A 16444-nucleotide genomic window follows, 5' to 3' on the forward strand; every position below is an offset into this window, starting at 1 on the left:
TCGCCTCGACTTATCAGAAAGGGCTTGAGCCCCACTAATTTCCCCTCTCTGCGAAGAGGAAAGGTAAACATCGGCTGGGCTAAGTTCCATTTTGCTTGAGGGGCGTGGGAGCGGGGTACATAGCTTCTCACTTCCAAGCATTCAAAATTCTCCGGGAGCCCTATTAGGGACTGGGATCTCAGGGGGGCGGTAGACTCTATTCCCTTGAATCCCCAGATCCCACAGCTTTTCCTGCTCTCCACTGAGGCTGAAAGGTAGGAGGTGATGACTTCGCTAGGCTGGGATCTGCACGCTCCTCCAGAGATCTCACCTTTGGTCCCCTTTCAGGCATCGGGTCAGACTGGCAACTTTTCCAGGAATTCGATCCCTTGGGCCTTGCTCCTAGCTCTCGAGCAGGTTCTGCAGCCTCGAGATCATGTACCACTTCTGATGGAGAGAATCTGGTGTCAATAAGTCCCTGAGTGTCCATGCCCACTGCTCCCTCCGGGACTTCTCCCTTCCCTTCCATCTTCGCTGAGTCTTTGCACCACCAAAGGCTTTTGGTGGATGCTGTGACCCAGCACTCCTGTCGGCCCCACCTGGGGGGTGCTGCTAAAGGAGATTTGGATTAATGTCAGCATTCCAGAAAATCCCTCCTGCAGAAAAGACTCCGAAGCAAACATCTTTCCAAGTTCTTTTATTGGCATAGGTAAACTGGCACAGTTGATTGAAATCCGAATCTGGGGATCCGTGTTCCTCCCTCAATAATACAAACTCCAAAATCCCCACCCTCATGACCCCTCTGCCGATCAAATGCTCCAATCTTCAACCGTCCCATGTCAAGACATCACTCCGGCCACGCCTTCTCCAGATGTGAGCTCAGCCTGACCTTGACCAGCAGGAAGAATGTTGTTCTGTCTAATAGCCCCTTATACCACCAACCCCTTCTCCTACTTTCCCACATAGGAAAAAGTGGCAGCGTGTGGAAGCCTTCGGCCTAGCATGGCTTCCAAAGCTGATACCTAGTCCTTTTCATTAAACTAGACATACCGAGTTCCTGCAACCGTTCTTCATATGTTTTAGCCTCCAGTCCCCTAATCATCTTTGTTGCTCTTCTCTGCACTCTTTCTAGAGTCTCAACATCTTTTTTACATCGTGGCGACCAAAACTGAATGCAATATTCCAAGTGTGGCCTTACCAAGGCATTATAAAGTGGTAATAACACTCTTGATTCTGTCCCTCTGTTTATGTAGCCCAGAACTGTGTTGGTTTTTTTGGCAGCTGCTGCACACTGCTAAATGGTTGTCCACTAGGACTCCAAGATCCCTCTCACAGTTACTACTATTGAGCAAGGTACCACATATATGTGCATTTTGTTTTGTTTTTTGCCTAAATGTAGAGCCTTACTTTTTTCATTGTTGAATTTCATTTTGTTAGATAGTGCCCAGTGTTCAAGTCTGTCAAGATCCTTCTGTATCTTGAGCCTATCTTCTGGAGTGTTGGCTATTCCTGCCAGCTTGGTGTCATCTGCAAATTTGATGAATTCCCCATCTGTCCCCATCTACCTAATAAATTAGATTGTGACAAGATAATACCAAGTTGATATTTAAATACCAAGCTCTTTGAATCACAAAGAAAGGCATGGATTTAAGATTATTTGGAGAATCTGGACAACGTGCTGGGCAAACATTTTATGATTGTTTGCCACCTGTAAGATTTGGCGTTATGACTCATAAGATTTTTTGGACTCATATCTGTTAAAATTCTGAAGTTTCATCTAGACAGAGGTTCCTCAGGTTCCTCAATAGATTAAAACCAGCTCTAGCTGTAGCTACAAACCATGCACATTTCTAGAACAGCTTCACAAAATTTAAGCATATATATATAATCTGCCCACAGTCCAGCATTCACTCCCACTTTATAATCCCCCCATTTGGTCCCCAGGCCAACTGGCAGAGTCAGGTCTTCAAACCCCAAAGGAAAGACAGGAAGATGTGGGCAGATCTTACCCTAGTCCTGTGATGGCGAACCTATGGCATGTGTGCCACAGCTGGCACACAGCCCTCTCTACGGGCATGCGAGCCGTCACCGAGCTCAGCTCCACTGCGCATGGAAGCTCATGTCTCCCGCCGGCCAGCTGATGTGCAGGGGGCAGGTGCATGCGGGAGACGTGCGCATACGTGGGGGTCACGCCTCCCCATGGCATTTTTGGGCCCAGGAGCCTGCAAGGAGGCCTATTAGGCCCAAAATGGGGGGTGGGAGAGTCACAGCAGGGGTGGGATTCAGCCAGTTTGGACCCGTTCAGATGCTAATTCTATATCTGGTTTGCCAAATCGGTAGTTGCAAGGACTGGCTGGCCCTGCCCCTCCCTTCCCAGGAGTCTGCATGGCCCGTTTTGGATGCCCGATAAGTGCAGCGCCCGCACAGAGGCTCTGGGAAGGCAAAAAGGAGCCTTCCAGAAGTCCTAAATGGGCCTGTTTCCGGCCTCTGGAGGGCCTCCGGAGCCTGGGGGAGGCCATTTTCACCATCCTGGAGGCTCAAGGAAAGCCTCCGGAACCTGGGGAGGGCAAACTCTCCCCGCCACTGTGATGCAGGAGGCTGTGTAGGCCATGTCCACGCCCATCCAGAAACTGGGCAGAGAACCGGTTGCTAAATTTTTTGAATCCATCCCTTGCTGGCATGGAGGGACATGCACATGCACATGGGGCCAATAATGTTACTTTCCCTATAAAGATCCATTCAGAAGAGAAACCATATAAATGTATGGAATGTGGAAAGAGTTTTAGTCAGGGATGTGACCTAATTTCCTATTACAGGATCCAGTTAATAGCAAAACCATTTAAATGTATCGAATGCAGAAAGTGTTTTAGTTGGAACTGCTCTTCATTATCACAACAGGAGCCACATGGGAAGGAATCCTACAAGTGCGAGATGTATGGGAAAACATTCAAAACTAGCATTAACCTTACTTCATATAGAAGAATAGAAGAGAACAAAATAGAATAGAATAGAATTCTTTATTGGCTAATTGTGATTGGACACACAAGGAATTTGGCTTTGGTGTTTATGCTCTCAGTGTACATAAGGAGAATAAAATACATTCATCAAGAATAAAAAGATACAATAGTTAGTGATAGTCAAGGTTACTAATAAGCTATCAAATCGTTCTAGGAAACAAAAACAATATAAATTGAAAGATATAAGCAACATGGTTATAATAAGTGGGAAGAGAGAGATACTAGTAAGGAAGAGAAGAATAATAGTAATACAATCAATAAATTATTTGACAGTGTTGTGGGAATTAGTTGTTAAGCAGAGTGATGACATTTGGGGAAAAACTGTCCTTATAATGTCTAGCTGTTCTGGTATGCAGTGCCCTATAGCATCATTTTGAGGATAGAAGTTGAAACAATTTGTGTCCAGGATGTGAGGGGTCTGTAGATATTTTCACAGCCCTCTTTTTGACTCGTAAAGTATACAGATCCTCAATGGAAGGCAGGACTTGAAAGAGACATAACTGCATCGAGTGCAGGAAGAGCTTTAATCAGAGTTTTGACCTAATTTTTCATCAGAACCTACCAAAAAAAGTCTACAAATGTGGAATGGGGAGATAATTTAAGCTGTGCAAAGAATTCATACAAAGGAATATTGTCCTAAAATATAGACATGTTCTGTTGTAAAAGTTCAGCAAGGGGCTGGACTAGAAGTCCTCCAAGATCCCTTGCAGCTCATTTCTGATTCTAAGATCCAGCAGGGTCAAACTGTTCCCAAATTACTGGGCAAGATATCTCCCTAGGCATATCACCAGGATGTGCCCCACACAAGGCTTCTAACTGGGAATGAGTCCAAGCAAATTTTATCCAACAGGTATTCAACAAATTCTGCACGGCCCTGAAGATAATCATCCAAGTCCCCTGGCCAGCAGGGCTTGGATGATCCAGAACAGAGTCAGTGTGCTGTCCCACTCACCCACACATCGGTGTTGGTTTAGAGAGAGCTTTATGTTGTCTCCCCACCCCCCAGCAGTTCTGGTTTAGGTTTTAGCTCATTTCACAACTGCTAGATTAGAACAGCAATTTGACTCGAGACCAAGTAGATAATGAAGAAATGAACATACAGCAAACTCAAAACAGTCTTGGAAATACAGGCTTTGCCTTTCAAAAGAGAAGCCAAAATCCAATCTGAGGTTTGGAACCTCCCATTAGGTTTGTCAGCCAGTCCAATGATCAGTGTTTCAGGGTTTACAAGTAGAATTCACAGGAACAGCAGAGGACAGGAGTTGAGAGGGTCATTTCCAACCGAAGCCAGCCATGAACAAGCCCCAGACTAAACTTGCAGGAAATGGCCAATTATTCCATTAAACAGATAATCAGCTGCTCAAACAGTGTCCAAAACATGAACACAGAGTTTCTCGGCAACTTAAACTAAATCTACTGCAATGTCTCACAAACAAACATCTGGTCACAACCCACACACATTGCTTCCAGCAATGCCTCCCTCTGCCTGCCGTGCTAAATAGCTCCTGAGGCAGCCTATGAAGACGGACAGGGACTTTTCCCTAGCAATCTAGCAGACATCTGCCTCTGCCCAGCATACTCTGGCATTCACTCCATCAGGCAGCTCCTCCCCCACTTCCTCACTGGCCTGCAAGTTCTCCCCAGCTGAGGCCTGTTCTGCTGGTGGTTCAGGGTCAGTAATTCCTGATGTGCCAGGAACATTCTTCCTCAAGGAAGAGATGGAGTTGTCAACATACACAGGAGACATGCACATGCAATAGGAGCAGAAAAATCATATTCTTTTACCATTTTAGTCATGAGATAGGCCTTAATAGCAGTTCTAAGATGTGTCCAGTCAGAGTCATCCTTTGTTTTTCTCAAATGGCATCATGGACATCTCTTAATCCATTTCAGAACCCTCAAATTCTCTGTGAAATCATTGGGAATGATGGAAATGAAGGGTTGCCAGAAATTACATAGGCACAATTCTGTCCAGAGGCTCAGCTAGTTCCTGGCTGTTCCTAAGATTTTGGCAGGACTATGTAATAAATCCTTCAGGATATCCCCCAGATTCTCCGAGAACCCATTTGGCCCTATGAAGCACCAGGGATGACCACTCTAATGGCTCTCTCCTCCCTGGAAGGGGATGGTATAAAAGGGTCTCAGAGCTATCAGGGAGTGATTTGACCATGACAGGTCAAATCACCATTATGTCGATGTTGCTTTGATAAGAATATTAGATTTGGTATGTGACCACCGTTCTGGGTTAGAACTGTGACAATCTGGAATTGTCATCTGGACACAATTCTGAGAGGGGATTCCCCTTGCTCAATGATCAGTATAGATCAGGGGTGTCAAACTCAACCATTAGATCTGGTCCATGGAGCTGCCCTGGAAACAGTGAAGGATAGGCCTGTGGCAGCTCAGCCCAACCCATGCCAACTGGGTGCTGACTTACAACCCAGTGGCAGCCATCCAAGCCTGAAAGTGGTCAGCCTTAGATCTGCTCCCCACCCACTGGCCACACTGACAGGCAGTAAGCATGTGCGGAGCCTGGTGTCCCTTGCGATCGTCTTCTCCCACAAGCTGACTACATTCTGAGTGCCTCCGTTTTACCCGTGATGCCAGCCCCTGTCTGCTCACTGCCCCCTATGCGTACACCCAGGGGGTGGGGTCAAGGCAGCTGGGTGGTTGCTCACTGGCTCCAGGGTCTGATTCAAGGCAGGGTGCAGGAACCAATGCTGTCCATGGCCGGGGTGCACTGCTCTCTCACGTCCTCAGGCCTTACTGTTTGAGTGCAGGAATAAAGCCTTCAACTGAGCAAGGAGGTACTGCAGGGCAAAGCCCCTTGCACCCACATACAACCTGCCGGAGCTGGCCGCTCCAGGAAAGGATTGAGATCCCATTGTCCGACAGACCCTGCCTGCACACAAATGGTGTGTGAATGGGACACTTGGAAATGGAGCTATCTTTGAGGGGCAATCCTGCTCCTGTGAATCCGCTTTCTTCAGCTCGGATGGAGCTGGGGCACCCAAGCTGCTTGCGGTGGTGGAGGGAGCCACCTGAGCAGCCATGATCTCCACTTCCCAGCCATCCAGCCCTACCTGACGTATTACTTGCCTGGCCAGCCAGCTGGCACAAAACCTCACTGTTCTTTTCCTGCATTATCAAACAGCAGCGGGCTCTGTGAGCTTTGTTCCTACCTTCAAACAATAAGGCCACTGTGGAATTGGAATTGGCTGGGTGCAGGAACCAACACTGTCCATGATCCCGGGGGGTGCTGGGTTGCATGGGCTGGTCTTACTGTTTGAAGGCAGGAATGAAGCCTTCAACTGAGCGGAGGCACTGTGGGGCCAGGACCCGCATCCTGTCTGCCAGAGCTTGCTGCACCAGGGGAAAAATGAGAGACCCCGTTGTTCTGCAGAGCCTTCCACTGCTTGAATGGGGAGGACAAGGAGGAGGAGAAGAGCGATGAGGTTTTTTGCCAGCCAGCCAGCCAGGCAAGGTGCAGGTCAGGTGGGTCAGGTGGATCTGGCTAGCTGGGGAGTGGGGAGCATGGCTGTTCAGGTGGCTCCTGCCGCCACCACCACTAGCAGCTTGGGTGCCCCAACTGTGTCGGAGCTGAAGAAAGCAAAGGTGCATCAGTAGGTTTGCCTTCAAAGTTAGCTCCATTTCCAAGTGCCCATTTACACACAGACACCCTATTTGAATGCAGGCAAGGTCCATGGGACAACAGGGTCTCTATTCCTTCCTTGATCGGGATGCCTTATGCACAGTCACTCATGCGCTCGTTACCTCTCGCTTGGATTACTGTAATGCTCTCTACATGGGGCTCCCCTTGAAGTGCGCTCGGAGGCTTCAGTTAGTCCAGAATGCAGCTGCGCGGGTTATAGAGGGAGCTACGCGTAGCTCCCATGTAACACCGCTCCTGCGCAGACTGCACTGGCTACCTGTGGCCTTCCGGGTGCACTTTAAGGTGTTGGTTATGACCTTTAAATCGCTCCATGGCTTAGGACCTGGGTACTTACGGGACCGCCTGCTGTTACCACACGCCTCCCACCGACCCGTACGCTCCCATAGAGAGGGACTTCTCAGGGTGCCGTCCGCCAAACAATGTCGGCTGGCGGCCCCAGGGAAGGGCCTTCTCTGTGGGGCTCCCACACTCTGGAACGAACTTCCCGGTTTACGCCAAATACCCGACCTTCGGACATTTCGTCGCGAACTCAAGACTCATCTTTTTATCCGCGCAGGGCTGGCTTAAATTGGGATTTTAATGTTTAAATTCATTAATTTTAAACGGGGTTTTCTTAGTATGGTAAATTTTAATTATTGGGCTAATTTAAAATAAGTTTTTTAAATCGTATTTTAAATTTGTATATTGTATTGTCGGTTTTATTATGCCTGTACACCGCCCTGAGTCCTTCGGGAGAAGGGCGGTATAAAAATCAAATAAAATAAATAAATAAATAAATAAATACCCGATGTGGTGAACCAGGTGAGGAATGGTGGGCTGGACGTGAGTGTGAGAGGCCTGGCCCCATGGTACCTCCTCAATCAGTTGAAGGATTCGTTCCTGCACTCAAAAAATAAGGCCGGCACATACAAGTGAACAACACACCTGGGCGATGGATGGTGTTGGTTCCTACACCCGGTCGATTCTGATTCCACGGCGGCCTTACTGTTTGAGTGCAGAAAAGAAGCCTTCAACTGAGCAAGGAGGCACCGCGGGGCCAAGCCTCTCGCACCTACCAGCGCTCACAATGTTGGGGGAGAAATGAGAGACCCCACTGTCTCTCAGAGCTGTCTCTGCTTTAGTGAAGAGGAGGAGAAGAGTGGTGAGGTTTTACGTTAGCTGGGTGGCTGGCCAGGCAGGGAATAGGTCAGGCGGAACTGGATGGCTGGGAAGGAGGAATCATAGCTGTCGGGTGACTCCTGCCACCACCACCAGCAGCTTTGGGCCCTGACTCCATCCAACCTGAAAAAAGTGGAGGTGCAGAAGTGGGATTGCTCTATTTCTATGTGCTCATTTGCACGCAGACACCCCATTTGAATGCAGACAGTATGTGGGACAGACAATGGAATTTCATTCCTCCCCTAGCACTGCAAACTGGTGGGCTGGATGCAGGTGTGAGAGGCCTGGCCTTGCGGTGCCTCCTTCCTCAGTTGAAGGTTTTGTTCCTGCACTCAAACAGTAAGGCTTGCGTACACAAGCAGCACACCCAGGCCACAGATGGTGTTGGTTCTTGCACCCTCCTGATTCCACGGCAACTCTCCCTGCTCTGGACACAGGGTGGATTATTGAAGGAGCTCTATCTGCAGCACATTTTAATGCAATGGTGGAAGGATTTCAGGGGTGGGGGGAGGAATAGGAGACAGGCATTGCAAACACTTTTTGTGCTGAGAATGAAAGTTTCTGAGTCCCTGATTCTCTGTAAAAGAGGATGTTTTGTGGTCTTTTGGGCCACCAGCTCTCCAGCAGCCAAATTAGATGAAGAGGCAGAATGGGAGTTAAGGCCATCATAAAGGCAATCTGAAAGCTCCGAGGGCGAAAGAAGGAATGGAGTTGTCAGAGATGGAGACAGAGGTGGAACCTGGGCCATCCATTAGCCCCCAGATGGAGTGTCAACAGTCCCCAGGTCCAGAGGTGGCTGATGAGGAAGAGGAGGAACAACTGGGTCCTGTGCCTGATGAGCAGAAGTCGGAGAAGCGGAGAGCAGTGGGACTCTGTGTGCTGGTCCTAGAGATGGAAGAGTCACTGCTGCTAGCTAAGCCTCACCGTAGCTCTGGGGATAAAAGTCAGGGAGTGGAGATGAATAGGTGTGGCAGATAACTATTTGTCTCCCTATTGGTCAGCCACTGAGAGTCCAAATTTTTGAATCCTATCTGGAATTCTTTCTTGGAATCTGCAAGGCTGAGAGTTGGGCTTGCCTTTTGAGTGTGTGTGTGTCTCTGCTGCTGGAAAAAGAGTGGGCACATCTTCCAGGACTTCTATTATGAGTGTGGTGAGTGAGACTCCTGGTGCGTTGGAGCCATTTCAGGGGGAAGGGGAGCAAGCTTTGCTTTCCATAGACACTTAAGAGATTTTGTTAGCGGACTTCTGGTGGCTCCGCTCTCTCCGAAGGACGCCCTAAGGGCGCCCACGCTGGGATTCTGTAAAAGCCGGCGAAAACAGCGGCTGAAAGTACCTTCCCTGGTAAGGGGAAGGGAAAGAGCAAGAAGAAGGAAAGGTAGAGCTCTCTCTAGAGGCCCCGTTTGGGGAACTCGAAAGGGAAAGTTCCCTGGAAATCCTTCTGCACAGCTCCAGCCCCAGCGTGTTTCTGCTTCATGCAGACAGAGAAGAGAGCGACCACTTCTGCTTCAAGTGATTGTTATGGATATTTATAAGCAGACGGAATAAACACAGGAGATCTGTCATTTAAATTGCAAGTATTAAATCTGACTTCTATTTTTTTTTTAAAAAAAAAATTTCTCTCATCTACAATCAACACAATGAAATAAAATGGCGTTTACTTGTTGAGAAAGTGAAACTGAATGGAGATTTTATCTTATTGTACTGGACTGTGGATTGTTGGATTATTTTAGTTTGTTTAAGTATTTTATAAGGGGATTTTCAGCAAGAACTTTGCCATGAAGGTTTTTTCAGAAGAATGGATTCGTGACTTTATACAGGATTATACAGAAAGAATGTATTTAATTATTCAACAATACGAATTGGAAAAAAATGGAGGCGTTTTGGATGAGAGTTTGGAGGAAATTAACCAAAGTAATCAGGACTTGGAATATGGAATGGATGTAAAGAAGCTTTTTTTAAAAAGTTTGGATGAAATGCCTGAATTTGTGCCACAGGAGGCTGTCTCCCGAAATGGAAAAATTCACAGGGTTAATGCTTTTCAAGAGTTCTCTTTTCGGATTGAGGGAATATATGGCAGTAACTCGTGGATTCTTGGACATAAGGAACTATTAGGAAATATTGTGACTGACTTTTCAAAAGGAGTAATGAAGGAAAGACAGAGACTAATGCATCAAAAAAGATGGCAAGAGACAAAAGTATCATCCTTGAAAGAAATTTTTTTTTTTTGAAATATTAACAGAAAAAGATATTAGCGTTCCTGAAAGACAATACTTGAGGAAGATCTGGAAGAAATGGGTTGATTATATAGAATAGAATAGAATAGAATAGAATTTTATTGGCCAAGTGTGATTGGACACACAAGGAATTTGTCTTGGTGCATATGCTCTCAGTGTACATAAAAGAAAAGATACGTTCATCAAGGTACAACATTTACAACACAATTGATGATCAATATATCAATATAAATCATAAGGATTGCCAGCAACAAGTTATAGTCATACAGTCATAAGTGGAAAGAGATTGGTGATGGGAACTATGAAACGATTAATAGTAGTGCAGATTCAGTAAATAGTCTGACAGTGTTGATGGAATTATTTGTTTAGCAGAGTGATGGCCTTCGGGAAAAAACTGTTCTTGTGTCTAGTTGTTCTGGTGTGCAGTGCTCTATAGCTGCTTTGAGGGTAGGAGTTGAAACAGTTTATGTCCAGGATGCGAGGGATCTGCAAATATTTTCACGGCCCTCTTCTTGATTCGTGCAGTATACAGGTCCTCAATGGAAGGCAGGTTGGTAGCAATTATTTTTCTGCAGTTCTAATTATCCTCTGAAGTCTGTGTTTTTCTTGTTGGGTTGCAGAACCGAACCAGACAGTTATAGAGGTGCAAATGACAGACTCAATAATTCCTCTGTAGAATTGGATCAGCAGCTCCTTGGGCAGTTTGAGCTTACTGAGTTGGCGCAGAAAGAACATTCTTTGTTGTCCTTTTTTAATGATGTTTTTGATGTTAGCTGTCCATTTGAGATCTTGCGATATGACAGAACCCAGAAATTTGAAGGTTTCTACTGTTGATACTGTGTTGTCAAGTATTGTGAGAGGTGGAAGTATGGAAGGGTTTTTCCTAAAGTCTACCACCATTTCTACGGTTTTGAGTGTGTTCAGTTCCAGATTGTTTTGGTTGCACCACAAGGCTACTATTATAAAAGACTAGATTTTTGGATTTATACTGGATTTTGACGAGGAAGGACTAAAGTTGAATAGATATTGTAATTTCCCTGTATTGAAATTTTATAATCTGTTGTATTGAATTTTAAATAGAATATTCTCAAAAGATCTTATGTAAGAAAGACTTGGGGGGAAAATTATATGGTTATAGAAGCTATAAGGGAGATATTCTCTGAATTGGATTGGATTTTTATGCTTTAGCTGGTTTTAAATACTTTAGGATTAATTTGTTCTATTGATCTATATATTTTATTACTGTTTATTGTTAATTTTTTGAAGGATTTTGGTTATGTAAGGAGGAAGTCTGAGCTAGAGAGGGAAAATTGGTATAATAGTTTTGGGGAAAAAAATTTTTTTTAGCATATGTTTGTTTTATTTTTAACTATACCTTGTGCTTGTTTCAGGAAGTCAGGGGGGGAGGGGGGAGGGGATTTGTGAAGGGAGAGGGGTTGGGGGGAAAGGGGAAAAAAATTTTGTAAAACTTTTTGAATAAAAAAAAAAAAGATTTTGTTAGCTTGCTGAGAGACAGACTCTTTGCCGTGGTGCTGGTGCTCCTAATAAAGGGAACGTTTAGTTAAAAAAAACCACATGCTTGTCGTGTTTGGGAACTGGGTCTGAACAGGATGGATGCTGAACTTGTGCAATAGTATGGCAGACAGGAGCGTCCATTCTCGGAGCAAAAAGCATTTCCAAGCTAACTCTCCCTCCCTCAAAGGCAAAGTAACAGTGGTAGAGAGGAGACAGATCTTTGCAACTTGAGTCCGGTGTGGCAGGAAGGGAGGGAGAAGCATGAGGTATTTTAGTGGGTTGGGGAAACCTTGAGGGCCTGTTCTGTCACTAGGGCCTCCATGGCTTTCCCCACCCTGAGATACCTTCTGTGCACTTAACGAAAGACATATTAGATTAGCAAATGCATGTACATTGGTATTCTTGAATTGTGAGCTCTTAGGAAAGTATCCCCTCCTTGTGTTTTGCACTCATTTCCAGCAGGGCAAACAGGACATAGCAGAGTGGGGGAAAATATTTTCCTTTGCTACATTCCAGTTTCAATTAGACCATGGCAGCGTTCCTACAGGACAGCCCTTTTAAGGATTATGTATTCATAGAAAAGCAACTAAGTTACCTCTGTTCTTAAATGCTAAAGCTGTTGCACATAAAAAACAGAGGAGCTCTGATCAACTGTCACAGCCACCGTTTTAACAGTTTTGCTGTACTGTTGTCTGTGGCCGCCCCCACAAAATGCAAGCATGGGATAAACTAAGCCTAGTTTGTTCTCAAGTCTTTTAAGTGGCCACAAACTACTAGCAAAAGTGGCAGGGCAAGGAGGCATCGAGAAATGTTTCCATTTTGCATTTGAACATCCAAGGGACAGGAAAGGAGAAAGAGGAAAACAAAAAAAAATAAGGGGGAAAGAGCAAGGAAGGAAAAATAAGGAAAGAGGGGAAGGAAGAAAAAGAAAAACAACGACGACGATAGATGGAAGGGACCTTGGAAGTCCAACATTTCTCGATGCCTCCTTGCCCTGCCACTTTTGCTAGTACTTTATGGCCACTTAAGACTGAAAACAAACCAGGCTTAGTTTATCCCATGCTTGCATTTTGTGGGGGCGGCCACAAACAGTACAGCAAAATTGTCAAAACGGTGGCCATGATAGTTGATCAGAGCTCCTCTGATTTTTATGTGCAAGAATGAGGGAAGGAAAAAGAAAAAGGAAGGAACCATTTCCCCAGCCAAGCATCCTCTGACACCAAGTGATGTTGAGCTAGCCATGCCCCACCATCCCCACATCAACTACAACCTTGGTGTGGCCCTCAATGAAATCAGGTTTGACAACCCTGATATAGATTATATATATGTAATATGTGTGTATGCATATGTCTTTTTGTAGGTTCCATTTTGTAGGGTACTCTGATCTGTTAGGTGCCCAGTGTAATGGGCAGCCACTTTAATGCAATTAATTAATTAAATAATCTATTTATACAATTAAGAGACTGCTATCAAACTAAAGGAAGACTTTGGTTAATGGCTAGATATTTAGGTTGAGTGTGAGGTCATCAATATATTCCTCAGCCTTTTAACTTTCTAAAAAACAAGTTAGAGAATTTATAATATTTAGCCTTCTTCAACATGCAATGCCATGCATGGGGTATGCCTCCCGCAGTTTTGAAAAAAAAAAAGTGCTCTTAAGTTGGAAAACTTGCTGCATATGAGCTTTATCACAATATTCTTCATAGCTCAAAAAATTGCCCACAAAATGAAACAATAGAGGACTCATGAAATTGAATATGCTTTAATTGCAAACACAGTTTAAATTCATGTTGAAATAACATACAACACATCTTTGTATGCAGTTACACACCACTTCTGCAAATGATAAGTTATTTAGGTTACTATAAGGTTATGTTATCACTAATTAACAGCCAATTCCCCTATCCATGTAAATTCCCAATGTAGAATTAAATTCTGGGTGAATGTTAAAAGACAAAACAAAACCCAGACTCTTTAAAAAGTACAATGCACACATGCACAGAGTATGATGCAAGTAGCACACTTAAGCAACTGCAGTATAAATTACAGTGCAGTCTTCTGGATGTATATTATCCAAAGCAGGATTTGTATAAGGGAATCAATCATTCCATTGTGATGTCTGTTTAGTCCAACGTGAACCAAGATGGACGTTTCCTGTTCCTTTCGATAATTCGCTTGCCTTCATCTTCATTTCTGGGTTTTTCTCCTGCATAAAGCACAACACTTTCTACAGTGGGAGCCTTATGTGGTCCATTTTCCAATAATTGAATCTGATTTTTTATGGCATAGGTTTCCTGTTTAACTTTTTCATAACAATAGCCACAAAGAACATGCTTCTCTTTCAGGTTGCCGCATTCAGGACAAATATCTATGTTTCTCTAAAAGAAAAAAAAGTGTCTTAAGATGCAGTGAGAGAGAATATTTAATTATTTATAAAAAATCTGAACTTTTTTCATTAACGTAACAATAAAGTGGAGTACAAAATGGGACTAAACAATCTTATCAAAATAATAAAACCAACACAGCAAAAATAGTATTGCCAATGCTATGTAGAAATCAAAATATATCTCCAAGTTAATATTTTAATATTTAGTAGGGACAGGCAATATTTGAAGGGTTGAATCTGGATCTCAGACCTTTGATGTGCTACAGGGCTGCAGGAAGCTGTTTGGTCAAGAAGCAGGAATAAATGTATTTTAGCCATGGTGGTTAGATGGATAGTTGTCTAGCTGGAACAATTTGTTTTCCATGTTGTTAGAAATTAAGGCAAACAAAATAAAAACAAAACTACAGTTTTGGTTTCACATTTGCAGTTGGCAGGAATTTCATGCAGCCCAGACTGCATAGATTTATATTCACAGCAAACCCACTAGGAAACAAACCTTCATTTATATCTGTGAACTTCCTTGCCAACCTACTCCTATTGATAGTGAAGAATGAAACATATAAAAGCAATGAAAGGGAAACAAAGTCCAATTTTCTGCACAGGGAAATTTAACAAATTACCTTTATTTTTATAAGATGGTTAGAACTCCTTCGTCTGGTGCGATTAACCTCAATTGTCCGCCTTGACTTTGGAGCTGGCATCCAAAGTATGCTGTCTAAAAAGCTGGGGTTTTCAAAATACTCCGTTTTCTCTTCCACAGGATTGAGTACAGAATCTGGAGCTTGTACTGCTAAAGCAGGAGCTTAAAGAAAAGGTATCAACTCAAACAGTGTCACATCTTAGTCTATTTAAAACAGCTTAAATTCAATATGGAATAGTAACGCCTTTTTTAATGGCGTTCATTCTGAACTGAGTAGCATTTAGATTTTAAACCAACGACATCTGAAGCTAGCAGCTCTCTTCAACATGAATTGGTGCTTCAAACTGACTTGGTGCTGGAGCCCATTTACAGGGAACTTCAACGTATAGAATAGAATAAATAGAATTTATTGGCCAAGTGTGATTGGACACACAAGGAATTTGTTTTGGTGCATATGCCCTCAGTGTACATAAAAGAAAAGATAACTTCATCAAGGTACAACACTTACAACACTTAATGACAGTCATAGGTTACAATTAAGCAATCAGTATAAACCGTAAGGATACAAGCAACAAAGTTACAGTCATAAGTGGAAGAAGATGGGTGATGGGAAAGATTAATATTAGTGCAGAGTTAGCAAATTTATTGAACAATTAAAAATCACTATATTAACATAAGGTTTATTGACCATGACAATAATTTTAAATGCTTTAAAAGGAATTAGGTAGCCCAGAAAACAAATGAACTCACTTCTGAATAAATATGTATACAATGGAATGCACAGGGTCAGCATCTAAAGTGTGTGTGTGTGTGTATCTCATATCATTCAATTGCTTTTTAAAATGAGAAATCATCTCTTGTTCATCATCTTTTTGTATGTACCTTCAAGCCAGTTTGACGCCTGGTGACTGCCTGGACTAGTCCTTGCAGTTTTCTTGTCAAAATTTCAGAAGCGGCTTGTCTTTGCCTGCTTCCTAAGGCAAAGAGGACTTGCCCAAGTCACTCAGCTGGCTTCCTGCCTAAAGTGGGATTAACTCGCATCTTCCGGTGTGCAGCCTTTTCTACAGCAAACCGATTCTCATAACATTTTATTGTTTCTCTAACATTTGTTTCCACATGGGAAGACGATGAACAACGCATAAGGGACGTAAACAGTTTTGGAATCTATAGTACGAGCGCTCTACTTTCAGTTTGAATGCTATCCTCCATTTAACTAACAATCTGTTTCTCTTTAAAAATTATAAAGCCAGATTAAAAACAAACAAAAAGCAAAAGAAATAATCTCTCTTCCCTGCACTTTGTCCCTGCCACGCTTTCGCCTTGGGAAAGAACAGAAAAAGCAACAGGCAAAGAAGCAAACAAATAGACGAAAGGAGACCGAGCACCACAGCCGAAGCTGGCTCGACTAGCAAATTCGCAGTTTTCTAAATAGTTTCTAAGTAGTTTTCTAAAAAGTAGCTTTCAATTCCCTCGTTCGACTGAGCGACGCAAGCACCTCAACGAGTAGCTTGAAGGCGACCGTGGGAATTTTCCGCTGAGCTCTTATTAGAATCCTTACCCCATGGCCCTGCGTGGCCGCCAAGTGTCCCCCAACAGCTTCGGAGAAAACGACGGAGTTTGGGGAAAGGGGACGAGAACACCAACACTGCAGCCATGCTCCGCTCCCGGCTTTCCCGGCACCTCCCGCGGCTCCGCCCACAGGCTTCCGACGAAATCCGTGTGGGTGTCCACCGCAAGGAATCCTGGGAAACCGAGTCAAAGTCCCCGCATCGATCCTGTCACTGTCACACGTCTTGGGTGAACTACTGTTCTCCTTGTGCGAGTTTTGACTTTCAAACTGCA

The 16444-nt window shown here is 44.1% G+C and overlaps 1 protein-coding gene across 2 annotated transcripts; it reads right to left on the reverse strand.

The window, feature by feature from the left end:
* Positions 1-13322: 13322 nt before the first annotated feature.
* Positions 13323-16403, reverse strand: LOC131197445 (large ribosomal subunit protein bL32m-like). Of its 2 annotated transcripts, none has more exons than XM_058181524.1 (3): positions 16161-16403; positions 14583-14752; positions 13323-13954 (listed from the first exon to the last, which is right to left on the reverse strand). In XM_058181524.1, exons 1-3 carry the CDS (start codon positions 16255-16257, stop codon positions 13700-13702), a joined length of 522 nt encoding a protein of 173 aa, XP_058037507.1. In that variant the 5' UTR covers positions 16258-16403; the 3' UTR covers positions 13323-13699. The 2 variants fall into 2 exon arrangements, with proteins under 2 accessions (XP_058037507.1, XP_058037506.1); XM_058181523.1 differs by having other exon boundaries at positions 14583-14764.
* Between the last annotated feature and the right edge of the window lie 41 nt (positions 16404-16444).

The sequence above is a fragment of the Ahaetulla prasina genome, chromosome 4, assembly GCF_028640845.1.
Source record: "Ahaetulla prasina isolate Xishuangbanna chromosome 4, ASM2864084v1, whole genome shotgun sequence".
In the NCBI taxonomy this organism is placed as follows: Eukaryota; Metazoa; Chordata; class Lepidosauria; order Squamata; family Colubridae; genus Ahaetulla; species Ahaetulla prasina.

Excerpts from the sequence above, each read along its gene's own strand:
- LOC131197445 (XM_058181523.1), bottom strand. The coding sequence starts at position 16,257 with ATGGCTGCAGTGTTGGTGTTCTCGTCCCCTTTCCCCAAACTCCGTCGT. Across the intron at positions 14,765-16,160 it reads CGGCCACGCAGGGCCATGGG|CTCCTGCTTTAGCAGTACAA; the intron begins GTAAGGATTCTA and ends CTTTTCTTTAAG. Across the intron at positions 13,955-14,582 it reads ACCATCTTATAAAAATAAAG|AGAAACATAGATATTTGTCC; the intron begins GTAATTTGTTAA and ends TTTTTCTTTTAG.